The sequence below is a fragment of the Podarcis raffonei genome, chromosome 10, assembly GCF_027172205.1.
Source record: "Podarcis raffonei isolate rPodRaf1 chromosome 10, rPodRaf1.pri, whole genome shotgun sequence".
Lineage (NCBI taxonomy): Eukaryota > Metazoa > Chordata > Lepidosauria > Squamata > Lacertidae > Podarcis > Podarcis raffonei.
Window position 1 is genome coordinate 7,575,659 of NC_070611.1, and position 23,335 is coordinate 7,598,993.

Consider the following 23,335-nt stretch of genomic DNA (forward strand, 5'->3'; position numbering starts at 1 on the left):
TTTCCAAATCATATCCTGAAATATTATCTTAAAAGGAGCAGCACCCTCTGCATCTTGGACTGAAGGTGGGGAAAGTAGTGGTGCTTTCTTGTCACTTATTTAAATGGTGCAGTGCATTTCCTTTTCATTTGAATTGCAATGTAATAATGGAAAGCTTTAGCAGGAATGCAGTGAACCTGACACTAAGCCAAAGATTAGCCTCAAATGCACATTTGGAACTCCAATTTAATTTAGACCGTGATATACAGAAGAGTATATTTTGATTCACCAGTTACAATTCCAACATTTTCAGATTTCTTTGTTGTTGTTTTTTACTTATTTATTACATTTACAGTATATACCACCTTTCCCTCCAAGAAGCTCAAGGTGGCAGACGTGGTTCTTCCCTCCTCATTTTATCCTAACAACCCCGTGAGGTAGGTTAGACTGAGAGGCAGTGAGTGGCCTAATGTCATCCAGTAAGCTTCATGGCTGAGTGAAACCAGACATTCTATAATCTTTGAAATATGCCTTATTTGACACTAAAAAGAAACCACCTATTCTTCTACTGTTTATTGAATTTATATATAAGGAGAAGTTGGTTATTGGGGGGGTGTTGCATGCATGCTTTATAGTTGAAAGTAATAAACTGCATTATATTTGTGGGATGATTTCAGCTTTCTCATGAGTAGAATTCTATTATTGGAATACTCGCACTGAAGGAAGAGAGGCAATATTTACTAATTCCTCCTTCCTGCAGTTCTCCTTGACCCCTGAAAAACTGCTCTAAAAGTTTGATGATTCTCCCCCTTCCCTCTTTCCAGCAGGAAATCCCTTTGATTTCAGTCCTGTCTGTGAATGGAAGGAACACTGAATCCAATCTGATGTCTTTTAAATGTTTTAAACTACAATAATAGAATACCATTTTTCAGCATCACCTCCTTCGCAATGCATTGATGCAAGAATATAGGAGTGCAGCCTTCTGGGCAGTGTTAGAAACTCAGATATATAAGCTAATCGCTAAATGGCACCTTAAACCCAGGTTATGATCACCACAATGGAATGTCTAGGCACCCCCCGGAGGGAGATTTATTATTATTATTATTATTGATTTCATTTCTATACCACTTTATATTTTAAATTAAAAAATCCCAAAGTGGTTTACAGCACATTAAAACATCAAATCAAACAATCCAGAATACAAATTCAAGCTTCAGGGGAAATATTTCAGATCCTTCTCCAAGTGCCATTTTGTATTTATCCACGTATTTATTTACCGACTTAATGTATATAGCTGCCCCATAGTACTGTAGGAAGCCAGTGTGGTTATAGTGTCAGACTAGGACCTGGGGGGAGATCAGGGTTCAAATCCCCACTCCGTCATGAAGCTCACTGGGTGACCTTGGGCCTGTCACAGCCGTGTAGCCTACCTCATAGGGTCATTGCAGGGATTAACTGGGGGAGGGGTGAACCATGTACTCCTTGGAGAAAAATGTGGGATATAACTGTGATAAATAAGCTTGTCTGCTTACCAGTTTAAGAAAGCTGGAGAGCCAGCCAGATGGAGATGTCAGTCACCAACCTGGCACCCAGAGATCTCCAGGTGGTCGCAATTGGACCTGCGCCAGTAGCAAAATGCGCCTGGCTAATTTCTAACACTGCTTCTGGAGTAGTGCATATTTTTTAAATAAAGAGAAAAATATATTCTCATCATGTTATTTCCAATGAAATAACCATTAGTAGCCACCCACCACAGTCAAGTTGCAGCACATATATTCCTTTCAATGTAGCATTCTGTTTCAGTGGTTAAAGAAAAGACAGCAACCTTCCTTAGAGACCACAGACTAGAATGCTTATGGCAACTGAACATAGAACCATTTTCTCATACGTTTTGGGAGAAGGTTTAATTATTGTTTATTATTCTACCCAGTTCAGGAGTAAAAACTAGGAAAATATCTAAGATTGCAATCTTAACTACACTTACTAGGGAGTAAGCTCAATTGAACACAGTGGAGCTTACTTCTGGATAAACACAGATAGGCTTGTGCTATAGTTTCTGCTGTCTTTTGAGAAGGTACTAATTTTGTCAGGGCCTGCACAAGACATTTTGCTGCTTGAGGCAGAGCAGCAACCCCTCCCCTCAAAAAAAATTTTTTTTTAAAATTATGGTGCATAATATCCAAGGTCAAACAAGTTATTCTGGCAGTAAAAATGCAGCAATAATAAAATAATTTTAAAAATTGCTGCCCTTTCAAAACAGCCCAGATCAGCAGCCTAAGCATTCCTAACTCTTAGAAACATTAAGTTCATTTCATTGTTATCCCATCCTTCCATGGGGCAAAGTGTGGCATTAACTTCCCCCATTATCCTCCTTCATAATAACTGTAGGAGGTAGGTTAGAGAGAATGAACAGAGATCCCAGATGTCCCTGATTTAGTCCACCAATCTGACCACTACACCACACTGCCTTTTTAATATCAGGACTTTATAACACAAAATTATTTCACTTGATATGAAATGACACAAGCTAATCCACATATAAAAAGTACAGTAGTACCTCCGGTTACATAACCCTCTGGTTACGTAAACTCCAGGATGCAAAAGCGGCAAACCCGGAAGTATTTGACCGGGTTTTGCCATGCATGCGCAGAAACGGTCTACTGCCACGCGTGCATGCGCAGAAGCAGTCCTCAGGTTGCGGAAACCTCGGGATCCGACCGGACCTCTGGAACAGATCCTGTCTGCAACTAGAGGTACCACTGTATTGGCTTTATTGTTTTCCAGTTAATCTGTTCCACTACCACCACACACTCTATCCTACATTTTCCTTACCTAAATCACCACTTGATTCATGTTTGTCTTCCCTACCATAGCTAGAGAAGGGGGGGAATCCAGGACCACATTATTATATACTAGATTTACAGTATATCCCACCCTTCTTCCAGTGAACTAAAGTTGATGTATATTATTTTCCCTCCCCTTCACCGATATATCTCCAAAACAACCCTCTAAAGTAGTTCTAGTCACACGTAGGTAGCTGTGTTGGTCTGCCGTAGTCGAAACAAAAACAAAAAATTCCTTCCAGTAGCACCTTAGAGACCAACTAAGTTTGTTATTGGTATGAGCTTTCGTGTGCATGCACACTTCTTCAGATACCTCTAAAGTAGGTTAGGCTGAGTGATAACTTAAAAAAGAAGTAAGTGTCAAGTTCCAGACTGTATGGGAGGGACTCACAACTTAAAACGGGGACTTCAGTCTCACCTCCTTGTGCCCAGCAATGCACATGGTGCTAGGGAGAGCAGAGGTACTTCTGCTTCCTAGTGATGTATTGTTTTCTTCCTCCTCCTGCTGTTCCCTCTCTTCTACAAAACTGGCAGGAGGAAGAAAAGCAGCGCACAGGAAAGTGATGATGATGGCAGAGTTCACGGGATCCCAACCAGTCTGCCACTTGTAAAGCTGCCCCCTATTGTGCCACCTGAGTGGCTTGTTTCAATGTGCCTCATTATAGAGTTGGCTCTAATTTTTGTACCATCACAGTTCATGGGATGCTAACAGAGTAAGAAACAAAAAGTTAAGTCTCTGTACTGAGGAACTTACAATTTAAATTTTTAGATTTGGGCTGCCAGGGGATGAAGATTGGAAAAGAGATTAATCAAAAGAATATGTGTCTAGTTAAGTTAGACTTCACTTTAGTGAGGAGTATACCCAGCAATAATTTCATGGAAAAATTGGTTTTCCCAATTAAAACAGCTCCATACATTAATTATTCAGAATTTTAAAAGGCGGCATTATGAATGTATTTGTATCAGTACTTTCCATTGTGCAAGCAATACTTGGAAGTTGTAGATTTCCTGGCCTGGGCCTTGGTCACCTTAAATGCAGAGAGATTGACTGTTACAGTTCTTAGGAGTTTGTTTGCTTCCAAATCTCAAACTAGATTAGTCTTTGTTCCTGGATCTGAATTTCCAGGGCACAGGGGAGGCTTTAAAGAGGGTTCAAACTTCATTTTAAAAAATGGAAGCAGAATGATGCAGATTAAATTTATTTTGTGTTGCTCCTCCCCCCCCCTTAAGAATTACTGTTTCCAAAAAAAGGCACCTAAAAAAAGAAAAATTAGCAGGACTGGAATGGAGACTGCTACAAAGAATGGACTGGGAGGAGGGGAAAGCCATAGATAAGTGAGTTAGGTAAAAGGGACAGGGAAGCCTTTCCCACTGGCCTCCAGTAGTTCTACATAGCTTGATATTCAAACTTAAAGATACAAACATGCATTCCGTGCATCTAATACCTACTAATCATCTTCATCATCTTCTTCTTCTTTTACTTCCAAATGAAAGTTAGAATTCTAAGGATGTCAAATTCTACCTTGCAAGGTAAGCAGATATGAAGTAGGCTATATACACCCTAAACTCGACTGCTCTGGCAGGTCCTCCACCTTTCTGATTTGAAAACAAATGCTTGTTATTTTTAAACTTAGACAGCTGTTACTGCTTTAAATACCCTGTGTTCCAGAAGTAGAATAGAGCTTAATTGTAGGGAGGTACTATAGGTGCTTTTACTATTTAGAAAAAGTGATTTTTCTTTGTATTTTGATTGCTCCATGGAACCCACAGGCTCGTGAAGGCCAGATAGAACTACATTTTTCAGAATGTCAGCAGACATATTCTAACTCTTTATAGGTTGACATAAAAAGCTGAGTAGGATATGCTGTAGAGTCCCATTACTTTAGTCAGAGTCATTAGCTCTTCTTGCAGTACATGCTAACAATTACAATATGCTTTTAAAAAAATTAAATAAAAGAATATGCCTGTTTCTTCTCCATCTCTCCACTTCCCTTCCTTGTTTCCTTTATTCTGTTCTAGAAAGAGGCTAGAGACTACGTAGGAGCCAGGATTTTCTTTAGACAGAACTGTTGGCAAAGCACAATTCTATTCAGGTACAGGAGGGCATGCTGAGTATTGTCCATTACAGTCACTTTGAGCTAAGTAAAGATAGATACGGATATAGGTGTGGGAAATCCACTGAAGGAGCCGACCATCTGGCTTAAAATACTGGTCCAGGCTCTTACTGTACACTACCATAACACCTTGCAGTGTAAGATGGGGGTCTCCAGGTGTTGTTGAACTACACTTCCCATTATTTCTGGTCATTGAGTGTGCTGATGAGGGCTGATGGGAGATTGGAGACCAACAGCATCTGGAGTGCCATAGGTTCCTAACCCTTGACCTAAGGAAACTGCTGGCCTGAATTGCTGTACTAAAGCAACACTACTGCAGATTGCTAGATAACATTATTGCAGCTTCCAGCCCACCTGAGTCTGGCTGATATGAGGAGCCAGTAGATTCTTATCTGACCTCATAAAGCTGCTGACCTTGGTCTGATTCTTCAATTAGAGATTGTAGGCTGATTCTCTGCTGAAACACCTGCCTGCCTGCCTCTAGACTCCTAGCCCTAACATTTGGCTATAGTGTGAACTTGAGATTTTAGTATCTTATACCAAAACCACAACAGAAGTATCAAAAAAGCAAAGCAGAACAGAATTGTATAACTGTTGCCCTGAAATGTCATCAAAGCAGCCTTAAGTCTGGCACTATATGAGGTAATAAAACAAATTTGCAAAATAAACAGGATTCCTGTTTAACAGATGTGAGAAATTGAGAATAAGACTATAAATAAATTACCCATGATCCATCATTTTAATGTTTTTGAATTAATATTTTGTGAAGGAAAAAGTTGAAAATAAAGTGTATACTTTTATGCAAATATTTTTATTTCATCATTTGAAGTTCTCCAAGGAAGATCAAGAACATCCAGTGGATGGATCCAGATCAGGATAAACGGTGCAGGTTCTGTAAATAAGTTGCACTCTGTTTCTAAAGCTTTTGTTCTTTACTGAGTGCAATCAAGTTCATTTATGTTGCGTAGGAGTCAATAGGTGAGATCCAACTAAACTACACATGGAGTAGATCTGTTTAAATCAATGGATTTTACTCAAGTTCATTTGTTTCAATGAGCCTGCATTGAGAATGGTGTAGTTGGATACCACCCAACAAGGGTTTCAGATTCTCTCTTCATCAGCACAACTGTTCAATGAAGAGGATAAGATTGCATTTAAAGATAATATAATGGGATTTATACAGTTGCCCATAGTTCTCATTTTTGAATTCAGGGATTTCAGAATAGTGTGTTTTGTTTTAGGAAACTGTGTTGCTTTGGAAATTTATCCCTGGGTTTAGCGATGGTGGACAAGCATCCCCAGATGAATGCTGCAGTTCATATTCACAGGGGAGTGCTCATGTGCCCTCTCCTGAAGCTTTCCTTGTTTGAAAACATGGTTTCACATGATATCCAAACTAGGAAGAGACTGTTGTTTAAGTTCTACTGCCAACCAGGATATTCCTTCCTGAAGACTTCACAGCCTAAACAGACAAGATACAAAGGGGTGGATTAGGTAGAATATAAGAATAGTGGAAATTAAGAGAAGGGAAAAGGGCTAACCTGGAAGGTGAAAGCAGCCTTATCAAGAAGTCCTAATCTATTCCGCTCTCTATCCATTTCCCTTTTCAAATTGTTGTGGAGAGTCTATGCATTCAAACATATAATCTTGACCATGGTTTATGTTATCAGGAATGACCTGAGGCATTCCTCTGGCTCATGTTCCTTCTCTCCACATAAGGAGAGTTAAAGCATCTGCATCATGCAACTTGGGGAACTATGATTTAACCAAAGTTAGTTTAAATAAAATAAAGGGTAAAACTGGTTTCAGATTCTTTTTGTGTTAACTAATTTAGGTTAAATCAAACCACAGTTGTCAAGAGATTGTACTGGTTTGCATTCAAGGGAGGAAGTTGGGGCGAGAGTGTGTGCAAGTTAAGATTCCTGCAGTTCATTCCAAATCACCTACACCAGGCCATTTCCATTCCTCCAAACCATAGAGTTTGTATTCTTGCCGCATCCCACTTCACCATATAATTTCAGTTTAGTTGATATTTTCCTTTATTCCAACAGCACTTTGCTGTTACATCTGAACCAACAATCCTTTGAGCGAGCCTTCTAAAGCATGATTGCAAACCATAGTTTGATTACTTTGGTTCTATTTTAGTTGAATAAGCATCCAGTTACTTACTTTATGGGGACTCATTTAATAATCCCGTTTGAGGACTGTTAGTGTAGGAAAATAGTTATGTTGATATTGTATGCAACTTTCCTGTAAATAATGAAGACAACTGCGCTTGTCGGCCAAGGGTGGTTCTTCTGTTTGTTCATTCAACATATTGTAGCATTTTGCTGGGTAAAGCTTAATTCAGCAAAGGTCAAGCTGACTCACAACCAAGTATGTCCTTTTGGGTTGGGATCTAGTGCTAAAAGTGAGCTTTTATAAAATACTTTCTGAGTACTCAGAACAATTAACATACACTATCTCAATAATCACAAATGTTCTATAATGTAGGCAGCCATCACAGTTGGGGGCTTGGGATATAGTAGTTTGCTGTAGGCCATCTTGTGAGTTTGTGCGTGAAGTAAGATTTAATCTAGGAACATCCAGGTTTGTAACTCAAACTCTTAGCCATTGTACTATCTATACTAGCTAGTTCATTGATATATAGGTGCTATTAATGGAGTGGGCTCAATGTTAGACAGTTTTGGAAATACATTGAGGCTAGGGCAGAATAGGCTTGCATACCTGTACACTAGGGCTGGGCGATACACTGGTTTGAAGTCCATATTGTTTTATCTGTTTAATAAGTTTTGACCTGGCAATATATCACAAAATCACAATGCGGGGAAAACCGTGAAGCCAGCCAGTGCCTCCTCAGACATCACAATATTTCTGTGATATATCACAATGTTGAAAAACAGATATTGTCCAGCCCTACTGAATACTTGAAATACCATGTTTCAAGTGTGTTCTCCATTATGAAGTTTGAACCTACATGCAGTGAATATAGCTTGAAATTTTGGTACACGAGACTTACCTTACTATGGCTATAGTCTGTTTTGATAATTGGATTTCTGTGTCCAGTATTAACCATAGCTTTTGAAATATCACAGTGATATGAACTCCTAATGGTGTTAGGAGTAGAATTTCATGTTTATTTTTATGGCATACGAAGCTGTTGGTTGCTACATCTAGGACTGCCTACAGAAGATGTAATGAATATTGCATCTTCAGTATCTTCTTAGAGTAGAGGGCCATACCAGGTGGCACTGACCTGTGGAAAGCTGTCACTGGAGATTCATTTGTATACTACAACATCTTTCTTCTCTTGCAAATCTTCCTTTTGCACTTTTCCTTCTCTGAACTAGGAAGGTGGATAGAGTGTAAGACCTCATGCCAAAGTTATGTTTCTGGCATGGGATGAGGGAAAGATAGGAAGCGGAGATTATTGGACTTTTGACTAACAGTGGCTCTGCAGCCACTTATTGCCTCCAGATGGCATAACTTTTTCATATTTGATGCCTCTCTCTTTCCTTCCATATCCTGCACTGCCTGATATAGAGAGGCCTGTGTCTGCTGCCTTGGCTCATTGCCTCATACTACCTCTATAGTACTGGTCCAGCAGCAAATTTAGCTCCACACCCATATTTTAGTATGGTGCTATGCTGTAAATATTGATATAATTCACTATTTCCTTGTTAAAAGTTTTTGAGGTGACTGTGACTGAATTAAGAGATTAAAGCAATTATTGTTACTAATGTAGTTAAGGGGGCTAGTTTTAACTTTTAGAGCTGTTTGACATTAACATCATGGTTATGAGATGCCTATTGCTTTCAGGTAATAAAGATGATTTACTACAGTTGGTTGAACAGCTTCATCCAGACAATAGTAATGAATGGATCAGCATCAAACTGGAAAGAGGTATCAAGTGGGATTCCACAGGGATCAGTTCTGAATGCAGTGCAGGTCGTCTTCATTAATGACTTAGATGACTGAGCGGACCACAACTCTTAGCAAATAGGTTGGAAATATTTTAGAATATTCTACAATGGCCTTGATAAATTGGATAGCTTGCTAACAATAACATTTATACTACACTTACATTAAAATTGTATATGGGATTTAATAATAGGGGCTAACGTGTTTCTCATGTTCCCGGGTTCATTTGATGTGGCTCAAAATTTGGTGTTCTAAAAGTCTTGGCAAGAAAAATTCAAACCCACCAGCTTTTTATTTTCCTCTGGCTAGAGGTTCTGATGAACGCAGCTAGCCTATTGGCAGGGCTTTGTTGTTGTTTAAATTGAGTTCTGAAAAAATATTTGATGAATACTAAGAAAATTGTGTGTACTCTCACTAGTACTGTCTTACAGTTTACACATGGAGAAAAGTTCCCTGTCAAACTCCACTGTAAACACATTGGTACATGAAGGCAGGATTTTTGAGGCCTGCAAGTCTGTGTTAACATAACTTGTTACATTTGATGTGTTAAACTTTAAGATCGGTATTAGTTTTAGCAACACTGGGATGACAGGATCTCTGTGAATGTAATGACATTTCTTAGGAAGCTGTATATATAAAGATTCTGTTTTAAGTGACATCACTCGGCTTTTAAGGATCTGTGAGGCTTTTGTATCCCCCACTACAAAAAAGTCAATATCTTCCAGTTAGCTTTATTGGTTGTTAAAAGTCATTACAGCCAAACAAGATCCTAGCCATAATTACAGTACCCTTACATTTAATATTGTGCACCATAAAAGAAACAAACAGACAAAAAAGCACAGGTTTAAATCTTTAGTGGAGTACTACAATTTTTTAAAAAAAAGCAGGGAGCCATTTAAAACATGAGCTTTAAAGCCAGACCAGTGTTGTAATAGATGCACGCTTCTGAAATAACTAGTGACTCCTCCTCTTCAGCTCAAGATTTTCTCTGCTTAGAAAACCAACCTTTTCTGCATTTTTTTCTGGCAGATGTGTCAGTTTCATTCCTGCTGAGGCAGTCAGAACAGATGGTAAGCAATGAAATAGTTCAGACACACAAGAGGTTTGCTTATCGAACCTTTCCATATATATTTTACAACTAGGGAAAGTTTCTAAGCTGGGAGATTGGGTACAGTGACTTAAAATTTGTAATTCCACACTTGTTTACAGCACCATTGGTTGAGCAATACCTTTCTCTGAGATTTGGTGAAATACTTGTGAATTGGTACCTTGCTTTACAAAAGGTTAAATTACAGAGGAGGAAAAGGTTACAGAAATAAAAACACTAGACCCAAATGATATTCAGCGCGTACAGGTTAATGTGCTACAGCTCTAGCTACCTTACTGAAGAGAACTGTAACAGATACTGTCTCTTGTGGCTAAATTTTAAAAAAGGGAGAACAACTATTTCAACAGCTCAAGTTGTAAAGGTTTAGAAAAGGAGTGCTATACTTTGTGATTCAGGCAGCATTTGGCGGCAGTAGATGTACACAAGTTGTTTTCAGGCTCCTCCTAAAAACAGCTGGTTTGTTTTACACAGGAAACTGCCTGTGGCATGAATGTATATTAAATATTATGAAGTGAGCATGCGTGCATTCACACACACACACACACACACACACACACCTTAACTTTTTAATGTAAATAGTGAATCATGCACATACATATCCATCCTGTTTAGCTACAAATGATACTCCATGTGGGGCTAGAAATGCAGATTGGGTTTTTAAGATCTTCAATAACATTTTCCATCCTTCATCAAATCATCAGCATTATATAATACATTTAACTGAAATATAACTAACTCTGTTGATTCAAAACAGCATAAGAAACAGGAATTTGAATATGGTTTGAAGAGTTCTCTGTAGGGATTCTCTGAGTGGCTTTTATATTGAAAAAAGTCTTTAGTGTGCCTGTATTGGGGTGGATAGCTTGACTTCAGTTAACCATTTAGACCAGGCGTCGGCAAGGTTTACCTTGCCTGGGCCGGTTCACTCCAGCGGAGATCCCTCTGTGGGCCAGATTGTGCGCCCACGATTTCCAGCGTCTGCGCAGATGCGATTTCCGGCACCGTAGAAGCGAGTCCCTGCGCCGGATTATCTGTGAGTAGAGTAGATAGCTCCATTTTGAGTTCTTATTTTTTCCAGTAAGTTTGCCACATTCCACATTATTTGTCAATTTTTTTCAAAAAAGAAAAGTCCTGCCAAAAAATCCAGCAGCATATTTGTTCACTTTTCTCCTAATATACACTTCTTGCCTACAATTTCCCCTATATAAACATACAAAAATGCATTTTTTTATCTAATATGTACATTTTTGCACACATTATTTGGTTAGAAAACTGCATCACAAAATTAAGAGATGTACAAATTTGGAAGGATAGCTGCATTTTGGTTTGCACATTGTTTTCAGAGATGTGAATTGGCAGGTTCACATTCAAATCGGAACTGACCTTCTCCATTCCTTTTTTTTTTAAATAAATATTTATTGAAATTTTCAAAAAATAAAGAAAAAAGAACAATTAAAAACACATAAAATTTACATTTCTTACTATCAATAACCAATTTCCTTGACTTCCCCACACCTCCCCTTCTTGTATTCCAGTTCCAATTTTTGGCTCAGCAAGTTCTTGTCCCCAAACTTTACCTTATTTTCTTTAATTCATTTTAGTTAACCAATTTTAACTTATAAACCTCAATCTTTATACATCAGTACTTATTCTTAAAAATCTTTTTCTAAGGTCGACCCCAATTCCCTTCCACGAATTCCCCATTTTTATGTTAGTGGCAAAACAAAATTAAATGAAACAGAATATAATTGTACACCCTTTGGATTCCCAAAGCCCCACCCCCCCTTTCCTGGTTTCGAACCCCAACAAAAGTCCATCAGTCCATCTGCTGTCAGCCTGGCGACCTCACGTCCAAGGCTCTTAATTCTCTCTCAATTCCTCTCTGCCGGTTTTTTTGATAGTCCTTTATATTAAACACCAGGTATAAGTGTGATATAGGCTTCTTTCCATGACTCCGGCGCCTTTTCCCCCTCCATAATTTCGTTGCAAACCTCCTTTAGTGGTTGAATCAAATAGTCCTTCAAAGTTCTATAGTATTTGGAGGTTAATCCATCAGGCCCTGGAGATTTTCCATTCCTGCTCGGGATTTAGTTCCACTGAATTCAGTGAGACTGTACTTCTGTGTAGATATGTATAGAATTGCGCTATTTCTTGACAGTATTAAATCAATGATAACCTGTAATGCAGAGACTGGAAATCTAGGCACTGATATCATCACCCAGTTTCAGCATGTGGGCTGGGAAAAGATATTTGGTCTGTAAACTGAAGAAACCGGCAATGACAGAATCAAAAGTAGCATAAGAAACTAGTCTCCACTTCCTCTGCTGCTGTTGGGACAGACGGAGGAGAGAAAGTGACTGCAGAAGACTGATGTGGACCAGGGTTTCCCAAAATTGGGTTTCCAATTGTTGTTTGACTACATCTCCCATCATTCTGTGTCTAGGGCAGTTGTCTACCAGCTCCATCTGGTTTGCTCGCTAAGACCCTGCCTGCCTGTTGCCAGAGTGGTACATGCTCTGGTTATCTCCCTCTTGGACTACTGCAATGTGCTCTATGTGGGGCTGCCTTTGAAGGGACTCGGAAACTACAACTAATCCAGAATGCAGCTGCCAGATTGGGAGCATCTGTTGGGACCGTTTTACACTAGTCCTAAAGGCTCCCAGTAAGTTTCCAAGCACAGTTCAGAGTGTTGTTGCTGACCTTTAAATAGCTTTTTCACACCTGAAGGGGTGTCTTCATTCCCATCATTCAGCCTGGACACTTAAGATCCTGTTCCAAGGGCCTTCTGGTGGTTCCCTCACTTAGAAGTTACAGGGAGCCAGGCAGAGGACCTTCTCAGTAGTCGCATCCATGCTGTGGAACGCCCTCCCATCAGATGTCAAAGAAATAAACAACAATCTGACTTTTAGAAGACATCTGAAGGCAGTCCTCTATAGGGAAGTTTTTAATGTTTGATGTCTTACTGAGTTTTAATTTGTTGGAAGCCACCCAAATTATCTGGGCAACCCAGTCTGATGGACAGCATATAAATAATAAATTATTGTTAATTATCATCGGGGATGATGGGAATTGTAGTCCAAAACCAGCTGGAGACCCAAGTTTGGGAAACTCTGGTATAGGCTCTCAGTTGGTCACCCTTAGTTTCAAAATTGGCATGTAGAGTCTTCATTTTAAATTATCTTAATGTTCTTTATTTTTGCTACATTTATTTGCTAAAGGAATCTCTAGTCCTGTTTACTGTGAGTAACCATTAAAGCACAATTAAAGCCTTAATACAGATGTTTGCACATAAACATGCACATTTATAAATGAAGGCTGCATGCATTTGTTAAGGGCATACAGTAATGATGCAGTTACTAACTTAATCAATTTACTTTTAGCAGAAAGGGATGGAATTATTAAGTAACGTGTAAGAAAGTAGTTGAAATAGATTTTACCCTTTTCTAGGATTGACATCTGAGTAAATGTGCTTAGAGACTGTGCTTATTAGAGACTGTTCAGTCTCCAATAATTTAATGTTCCTACTGAAATTTTAAAAAAGGTAAGCTCCTTTAACTCACACATTTGAAATAAAAATTAAAAGTTTCACTTTTTCTCTTTCGGCTAACAGAGTTTGTGGATGCACTTAGATGTTTGCAATGAGCACTGTGGCTGGCATGCCCCAGTGTTTTGGATACCAATGCATAGAACTCCATAGTAATCGAATTTATCAGAAACGAACGTCATGAACATAGTGGTCCCGTTGGGGGTTGACACAGCAGAAACTTCATATTTGGAAATGGCTGCAGGCTCAGAGTAAGTATTGTGGCACAACAGCAAATTTGCAAAATTGGTTCTATCTTATGTTTCATTTTATGCATCTCTGCAGTGTTGCTTCTGGGCATAATAAACAGAATCAAAGTTTGTTGAACTCTACCTGAAATAGATGTAAATGTTACAGTTCTTAGCTTATAGTTTTCCTTCTTAAAAGTCTTGACATTTCAGTATGTATTGGAGCCCATTTGGTTATGTTATGACAAAATTGCTATTTTTAAAGTTTTGGCAATATATATCTTTTCATATATAGTGTTCATTTCTACTTTAGCATCTAGGGTGACTCTTAAATTAACATTTATTAACTATTCTCACAGTGAAACTTCATAACACTCGCCCCCCCCCCTTTGCTCTGAGCTATTCAGTTTGGGATGAAATCAGAATACTGATACATAACTTGTGCTTATAATAGAAAATAAAGTAATCAGGAGCACCTTCCTTCAGGGTCTATCTTTATAGTTCCTTAGTACAACCTGTAAAATAAATCCTTTCAGGATACAGTTCTGGCAACACAGGAAGCCTGTGGTGCTGTGCTTATTCTGCCACTAGATGTCATAATTTATTGGGGTTTCAGATACTGCTAACAGCATATGGGCAGACTCCTACGCTGCATATGTGTTCTCAGAAACAATAAGAATTATTGATACTTGTGTACTCCTGCCTTGTAATCTTTTTTGTGCTTCTTTGTTTTACAACATTGTTGTCAGTGTTGTTCAAATGGATAATATTCACTTGATAGTGCACACCCATACCACTACAGAAACTTTAAATTAGTGTTGTTACTGACAGCTTGCCAGACATTCATTTATTTTTGACAGGAGCATAGCAGCAAACATTTCCTTCTTTACCTTTATCATAATACCAAAATATTCAGCACTTTGGAACAAAAGGGAAATCTTAATGTTTGTCTTGCTTTTCAGACCTGAATCTGTAGAAGCTAGCCCTGTGGTAGTTGAGAAGTCAAACAGTTATCCACACCAGCTATATAACAGCAATTCTCATCATTCACACAGTTATATTGGTTTGCCTTATGCGGTAAGTTTTGTTTTTTAAAAGTATTTCTTCAAGGTTCTTTCCAATAAAGAGAACTTTAAATGTGCCTTGTCTGGTTGATTTTCCGGCTTATTGTGGGAAGTCCTCCACTAAAACAGCCAAAATCATGACACTTATATGGTAGAGTGGTTCTGATACTAGAAGTCTTGTATTCACTCTTTATTACTGTCTTTTTTTAACAAAATGGGTTGCATCCAGACCTAAACTTTCACGAGTGGAATGCTTTAAGATCCCCCCAGAGCTGGTTTTAGGGAGGTATGGGGAAGTGCAGTAGAATGGAAGAGATGGCAAAAGTTGCATCTGCAGAAGAGCAGTGACAAGATGGTTTGAGCATATAACACCAATCTTGGCCTGATTGTACTGGCTACCAATTAGCTTCAGGGCACAATTCAAAATGCTGGTTTTGACCTACAAAACCTTAAATGGCTGATAACCGCAATACCTCAAAGATCACATCGCCCATGCAAACGGAACCAGTCTCCAATCATCACTTGAGGCCCTTCTCTGTGTGCCTCTTCTGTGCCAGTTCTGAAGGGTGGCAGCACGAGAATGGGCCTTTTCTGCGGTGGCTCCCTGCTTGTGGATGACCTTGTTCCTTCATTACATATCTTTAAGTACCAGGCAAAAACATTTCGCTTCTCCCATGCCTTTGTTTAATTAAACAATCTATGGCCTTTTAAACTGGGGTGGGAGAATTGTTTTTATTTGTTGCTATGGTATGTATTTTTGTGTTTTTAAATTGTAAACCACTCTGTGATCCTCAGTTGGAGGATGATGATGATGATAATAATAATAATAATAATAATAGGCCTCAATTGTGTCAATGTGCACCAGTGTTTGATGTAATATGGCCCTGGGTGCTGCACCATAGAACATTAACTGACACTGATACACCTGATCCTGTCTGCTCTTCCTTCAGTGTAGGATAATGGGATCAATCTATAAATATTTTCGGAGTGATGAATAGGCTTGCTTTTCTTCCTGTAGATAAATGGCACCTAATTGGGGACGGTTGCTATACATGTATAAAATAGAAATATGCCTTTAGTTAAAGAGGATAAGTCATGCACTTCACAAGAAATGCACTCCATTTTGAAGAATTCTGGCATTTCTTCTAGCTAGGTGAAATCTGTACGGGTGCCGAGAAACAAGGTGTGCTTTGTGTCAGTGCCCTTTTTAAAATTCAGCTCAGATAAATTTCTCTGCTTTATTATGTCATGATTGGGGAATGTGAGTGTGCATGCAGAGCATTGACTAGTACCATGCTTAGTGATGCCTGACAGTTTTCCTAGATAAAGTTATTAGTGATAAAAAGATGTTTGCTGTTCAGATGAAATGTGAATATCAACAACCTAGCGTGCAGTGGAAATTTGAGGAAAGCAACGCTTTCTTCACTGTTTAAAGAATAGTAGAAGATTAATTAAATGAAAATACTTTTAGTGTATACATTAAACCATCCTCTTATGATCTCTTCTAAGTTAGCCACACCCAGCTGAAGGTGTATGCCAAAATCATGTGAATAGAAATTAACTACTTCTGGTAACAAAACCAGTTGTAGCAGATCTCTCCAGCACACAAGTAATTACATTAGTTTTCAGATACTGATTTTATTCTTAGTGCCTTTCAAAACCAGGATAGTTTGCCATCTGTTTTTTAACATCCCCGTTAAGGTAGCTTGAGCTTCAAAAGTTTGAAAAAAAGTTTATACGAAAGTTATAAAAGAATGGAAGAGAGTGATATGTGTATTTTAGAGTAAGCATTCACATGAAAAGAAGTAATATATATAAAACCATATACCTTCTAAATATCATTTTCCAGGACCATAACTATGGTGCTCGCCCTCCTCCAACACCTCCAGCGTCTCCTCCTCCATCAGTTCTTATAAGCAAGAATGAAGTAGGCATATATACTGCTCCAAATTTTGATGAGACCTCCAGTGCTACTACTATCAGCACTTCTGAGGATGGAAGCTATGGAACTGATATAACCAGGTGCATTTGTGGATTTACACATGATGATGGATATATGATCTGTTGTGACAAATGCAGGTAAAGTAGTGCCATATATGCAAACATTCTTAAATATTTTTCTTGTGTACTACTGAAATCAGCCCTTCTTGTCCCTAATTGCTTAGAGCCATTTCCTTCCTCAGGCCCTTCATAGGCATTGTAGGGCATTATGCAAATATGGGAGAAAGAGAAACCATCACCATTTTGTTATTGTGATAGCTGCCATTTTGCCTTCAGGATGGAGAGGGGAGGTGACAGACCAGCCAAGCCAGCAAAGACTTTCTGCAAGCGGGGGTCATACTAAGAAGGGTCACGGCTCACAAGTCATTGTTAACCCTGCAGAAGGGTAAGAGGGAGGACTTGGGTAGGAGGAGCTTGACCAACTGTTGGACGGGTTTTCTGGGCCAAGATTAATGCCATTGGTATTTCTGAGAAGGCGACACATGACTAAAAGGGGTGCATGGAAATATACCAAGATGTGACATCAGTTTTAATTGGAAACCCTAGGGAAAATGCAGTGTGTATTTTGGCTGCATTGTCCCTTGGAACTGCATTTGTTTAAGATTGCTAGACTGCTTTATGAACTGCTCTTATGAAGGAGAATTCAAAAAAACATTTTGGAGTTTGGTTAGGGAAATTCTGCCATCCAAAGAGGTGCGTATGCACAGCTGAACTTGTTCACAACAGCGAAGTGACTTGTCTTTTTGAATGCTCATATTTTATATTTTTTAATATTGTTTGAGATGGAGTAATAGGGTATGTTGATAAAGCAGTGTATTAAATGAGTGATCAGATAGTAGAATGGAGCTTTTGGGGAAAAGAACTTGTAGCAGTATATCCAATGTAAGAGAAATGATGGAAGCTGTGTGAACTTCAAATATCCTGCAAAAGTAACACTGTTCTATTTTTAAAATCATTTAAGTGTTTGGCAGCACATCGATTGCATGGGGATCGACAGGCAGCATATTCCTGACATATACTTGTGTGAACGTTGTCAACCTAGGTAAGTCACCTGTGGTCAATTAAAAAAAACACACCTGTTTGCATGAGGTTTGAAATTCATAGCTCGAATGTTGAAGTGACTGTTGCTTGTCATCTTCATGTTGTTTAAGTAGATGTTTAAAATTCCTAAACTGTATTGCTAAATTAATCATTAATAGAAATGGAATAATAGAAATAATAGACTTGGGCTACAACCTGGAAATAATATTTCATTGAACTAGCCGATAATGGTGGCTTCCCTGCCATAGGTTATAAAAGTGCCTTTGCCTAGCAGAAAAAAAATAGTGACTGCTTTTTCAATGAATGAAGGCTATTTTGCTATCTTTAAAAGATACTTAGATCACTACATGAAACTATTATTGAAGATCACAGTAGATTTAATAAAATGAGAAAATCAGTTGTCCAAATGCAGGTGTGAAATAAGGTTTTTGCATGTAGGTCAACTGATGAATGGGCAAAAATATGGGCCTGATGTTGGGGAAAAGCTGCAATCTTGTACCCTCTTACTTGGAAGTAAGACCCATTGACATGAATAAGTAAGACCTGAGCAGTCATGAATAGGATTACACTGTTATAGTTCCACACAGGAGGTGATCGTATTTCAGCAATGCATACCCAAATGCACAACATACAAGTAGCTTTCTGCTACTACTGTTCTCTGAATTGGAACCATTGGCAATCAACTGCCATTGCTCAGTATCTCATCTGAGGCATAGTTTTGATACTTGACTCCTTCCTCTGTCTTGGGATAGCAAAAAGACATGCAGTCAATGTGAGAAAGGGATTTGCTTGCTCTTGGCACTTGGAAGGGTGGGTTGAAAACAGCTCCAATAACAATAATTGGGGGTTGAATGAAGCAGCCATTCTGCAGCACAGTTTTTTGTTGAATGGCTGAAAGCACCCTCTTGTTCACTCTCACCACTTATTTAATTCTCCCCTCTTCACAATAAAGTATTATTTATTTTATTTATATCATTTCTTCCCTGAATTTATGAGCCAGGAGAATCCCTTAGCTAAATGGTTCAGCAGTTTCTCCTCTTAACTATGAAACTGGAATACTGGAAGGGACTGCAGTGTTTTAGTTCTGCTTTGTTTTGGTACAACTGTTTCATTCTGGGCTTTATACTAAATTGTAAAATTCCTAGAGCAGGGAACTCCTTGCTAGGGAGTTTAAATAGTTATTGTGAACATTGAAAATGAATTTTCATACAACAGTGAGTGGAAACAATCATTTTATATCTCTAATTATTCCATTTAATGTGTAGGAGCTATCTGTCAGAAAGTTTAGATGCTTCAGCCACAGAGTAACATGTATTCAGTTTTATTTCTTTTTTTCTTTTTGTCAACAGGAACTTAGATAAAGAGAGGGCAATGTTGCTGCAGCGTAGAAAAAGGGAAAATATGTCAGGTAAGTAACAAAGTTCTTAAACTGAGATACAATTAGTGAGTGATTCTCCCAAAAGCTACTGACACAATGCTTTTGATTTACAGCCTTATACCGTTCAAGTTACTGCCAGTGGTTATTTTTCTTTTTAATTCTGTAGGAGATCCTGGGTGGTGTAGTTGTTAAGAGTGTCGTACTTTGATCTGGGAGATCAAGGTTCAAATCCCCACTTGGCCATGAACCTTACTGGGTGATCTTGGGCCAGTCTATGCCTCTCAGCCTAACCTACCTCATAGGGTTGCAGTCCAAATCTTTATTATGGCCATAGACCAGCATAAGGTGATAGCACCTCCATACATAAATAAAGCATGCTAGATAGGCAATAGGGCAAATGCAGAAGTAGAGGGTACATGTACTCATACTCTGTTACAGTAGACCAGCATAAGATAAAAACACATAAAAACATGTAAACCAGACCTTCCGTTTTAGACCTGCTGTGTGACACATACCATCCTCTGACGTATGTCAATCATAGCAGCACAGTATCTGGCAACTGAATATGTTATATCAGGATTTATATCTTGGAGCAGATATAAGGTTGTTGTGGGGATTAAATGAGGAGGAGGAGAACCAAGTGTGTCACCTTGAGCTCCGTGGAGGAAATATAAATAAATAATCAGAAAGGATAATGGGTGCACATGGCATGCCAGGCAAAATTAGTTTCTCTTGACATTAAGAATCCTTTAACTAAAAAATGCATATGCAAATTTTTGGAATTAGCCAGACTAACATTTGTGTTATTGCTACACTTCAAACATGTTTTTTCTCCTGCAACAAAAGCTCATGTTCGTAATGACATGTGAACCTGAGCTTATTATTTGTTTCTCTCTAAGGAGGCCACAAATGGTAAGCCAAGAACAGAAATTGCCTCCTACTCATCGTTTGTTTGGAGAGAAACAGTGAGCTTAGGTTCATATGTCACAACAAGGAAGACATGTTTTTTTTAAAAATATTCTAAAATAAAGATTTATCTACAACTCTCATCCCTATTTCTATAAAAGAATGAAGGAAAGGGGATCTGATTGAGACAAACTGCTCTCTATTTGCAGTCAACAAAAAAACTGTTATCTTACCAAAAATTGAGCCAAAACCTTCTTTTGGTTGTCTATGGTTTTTATCTTTTGTATTCTTGAATTCTTGCCACCCCGTGTCCTGATTTTTTCTATCAATTGTTGATAAAATGTGGGCTCATAGTTATGCGCTTCCACAGACTATTAACCATATTTTGATTATTTTGATTCCCAGAGGTTCAAAGTGGACATAAAGAAGTTGAGACCACATGGTTACAGTTGTTTCGATGGTGGAGGAAAAGAATTAATCAGTGTTAGATTTTTGAGAGTTCACTTGGTGAGATAAGCCACGTGTTAGGTGATCTAGCCTGAAATCTGAGAACAAATAAAACCTATATTTATGTTTGAGACACAAGCAGCCATTTACGCACATGAAAGGGGACAGTGCTTGCATGCCTTTCTGTTTGGCTTTTACTGCCACCATTCCCACAGTCTGTGAAGCAACCAGTGTTTAGAAGAGGTTAGTGACTTGCTTGGTTGCAAAGGCTTTAGCACCAAACACTGCAGCTGTGGATGTCATTTCATTGCCTGTTCTAGATGGCTCTTTTGGACTGTGAATAAAACAGTGCTTCAGGTGGTTACCAGGCCAGAAAAATACCACCCACTTCAGAAAAGGCTTATTAGCTAACTTAACAGTTTTCACTAATATTAGCATATTTCCAGGAATGGTTTTAGTCTTAATTAATCCTTATTTATTATTACTGAAATGCTTCTCAAGGTCAATTTGTGTCATCATTTTTGTATTCAATTTTTTTCTTTCATAAATTTATACTGACAGATTGATGCACACTGAGTATAAAACCCTTCTTGCAACCTAATATGTATTTTATTATGTTGCACATTGTGGATTAAGCAAATATAAATAAATGAATTTCTTATCCAAGCTTTGATTTGATTTAATGCCTTTGGAAATCTTGTAATACTTTTGGAAAAACATAAGCTCCCCTAAGTTAATTAGATTACTTGAGTAATTAGATTACTTGAGTAATCTAATGCAAAACTGGTGTGGTGTTCTCGTCCCCCAAAACCTGAACATGTAAATATAAATTTTACTGTCATTTAGTTACCAGTTTTATCACCATTTCCATAATATTATTTCCATAAATTGGTAATTGTATGTAAATACTTTTGGCAATTCAGGGACATGCATTCAGTATTGGAAACGGTTTATAAGATATATTTCCTGGCTTCCTTCTTTTTAAAGATGGGGATACCAGCGCAACAGAAAGTGGCGATGAAGTTCCTGTAGAACTATATACTGCTTTTCAACACACACCAACTACAATTACTCTGACTGCTACACGAGTTACCAAGGTCACAGATAAGAAACGGAAAAAAAGTGGGGAGAAAGAACAAAACATTGCAAAATGTAAAAAAGTAAGTTAATTCAATTTTCAATTTCTCTTTATGTTTTTGGAGGTTCATTGTGTTTGAAAATTTTTCTTTCTATTTGAAATAAATCTGGATCACTGCTCTTGAAGGAGCACGATCATTCTCCAGTGGGGTTTGGAGAATTCAGAGGCATCACAGTAACTGAGAATGGACCATTGCAGAGTAGGACTGAAGGATGATGGTGATAAATTCATTATTTATACCCTGCCCATCTGGCTGGGTTTCCCCAGCCACTCTGGGCAGCTTCCAACAAAATATTAAAAATACAATAAAACATCAAACATTAAAAACTTCCCCAGGCAGGGCTTCCTTCAGGAGGAAGCAGGAACAGAAGACTATTGAGATAAGAAAGTATAGAGAGTCAACACCCATGGCAAAACGAACAGCAAAAAGAAGGTGGTATTCAAGACCTAGGAAAGAAAGATGGAAGAGAAACAGGGGCTGGCTTCAAAATTACACCACACCCATTTCCATAATTTGGTGGACATCTCTTTCCCTCCCCTCAGTCTATAATAAAGATAAAGTAGTCATATAGAACACAGCATTAATGTTTTGTGCTACTGGTTGAAAAACACATAGGTGAAGGAAAACTTCTGGATTTGTTTTCACAAACAACATTTTCTATTCTGCAAGATAAAAGATTTTTGTGAAATGAATTTTAAATACTCATACAAACTGACATTTTAAATTATATTACAGGCTTTTCGCGAAGGTTCTAGGAAGTCTTCAAGAGTAAAGGTAAAACTTTTGTGCTAAATTCTTGCTGCTGTTTGGTTTCGAACAATGAACCATAAATTTGTCATCCATGTTGTCCACTATTATAGGGGATTCAGAAGAGTCAGGGGGCTGGTTCACAATTCCTGAAAGCACTAAAACCATAATAAAAACTGTATAAAAGCAAGCGGCAAATAAAATAACAACAAATATCCCAAAGATCTACAACACAGTTACAGCAGCAGAATATCCACAAGATAGCTAAAAAGCACACTAATGAGCTTCAGGCAGCTTTGTACAGTATAGACAAAATGCTTTCTTTAAAAAGGAAGGTTTTCATCTTGCAGCAAAGCCCAGTAGAAGGTGGGCCTTCCAAGGAATGAAATTTGAGTGCTGAAGTGCTCAGGGGGCCCTGTCTGATTCTTGGGGTCGTTGACCTGTGGGATGCCTGGTTTGTCCTCCAGAAGACTCCATGTCTTGTCTAGGCATGACAGTATCCTCATCCTAAACAGTAAAGGACTTTAAAGGTTATTCCCAAACATTCAGTTGGGCCCAGAAACAAATTCGAGGCTATTAACAAAGTAGTTGCATGCCTCTGATACCTAGCACCAGTCAGCAATTTGGCCACCACATTCTGGATCAGCTGCAGTTTCTGGAGGCTCTTGGACATCATTATTACAGCAGAGCAAATGTGATGCAAGGAAGGCATGTTTCACCATGGCCATACTTGGTTTTCTAGAACGGACACTGCTGATGCACCAGCATAAACTGAGCAGAAGCATTCCTGGTTGCCACTGTCACTTGGACGTCCATGCTCAAAGTGGGACCCAGGAGCACTCCCAGATTGTGAATTTGACTTTTCGAGGAGTGATC

The 23,335-nt window shown here is 38.5% G+C and overlaps 1 protein-coding gene across 12 annotated transcripts in view; it reads left to right on the forward strand.

Moving 5' to 3' along the window:
- The window catches only part of KMT2E (lysine methyltransferase 2E (inactive)), a 58,772-nt gene that overhangs the window by 5,407 nt on the left and 30,030 nt on the right, over positions 1-23,335 (forward strand). For 5 of the 12 annotated variants that reach the window (XM_053406257.1, XM_053406251.1, XM_053406243.1 and 2 more), the window contains exons 2-8: positions 13,576-13,760; positions 14,699-14,813; positions 16,650-16,879; positions 17,763-17,843; positions 19,192-19,250; positions 21,561-21,733; positions 22,448-22,486. In XM_053406257.1, the coding sequence (XP_053262232.1) occupies positions 13,690-13,760; positions 14,699-14,813; positions 16,650-16,879; positions 17,763-17,843; positions 19,192-19,250; positions 21,561-21,733; positions 22,448-22,486 (768 nt within the window). In that variant the 5' untranslated portion in view covers positions 13,576-13,689. Of the gene's footprint in view, positions 1-8,755; positions 8,940-9,832; positions 9,928-13,575; positions 13,761-14,698; positions 14,814-16,649; positions 16,880-17,077; positions 17,187-17,762; positions 17,844-19,191; positions 19,251-21,560; positions 21,734-22,447; positions 22,487-23,335 lie in introns of those variants that run through there. The other 7 variants (XM_053406244.1, XM_053406245.1, XM_053406246.1 and 4 more) reach the window with 7 other exon arrangements.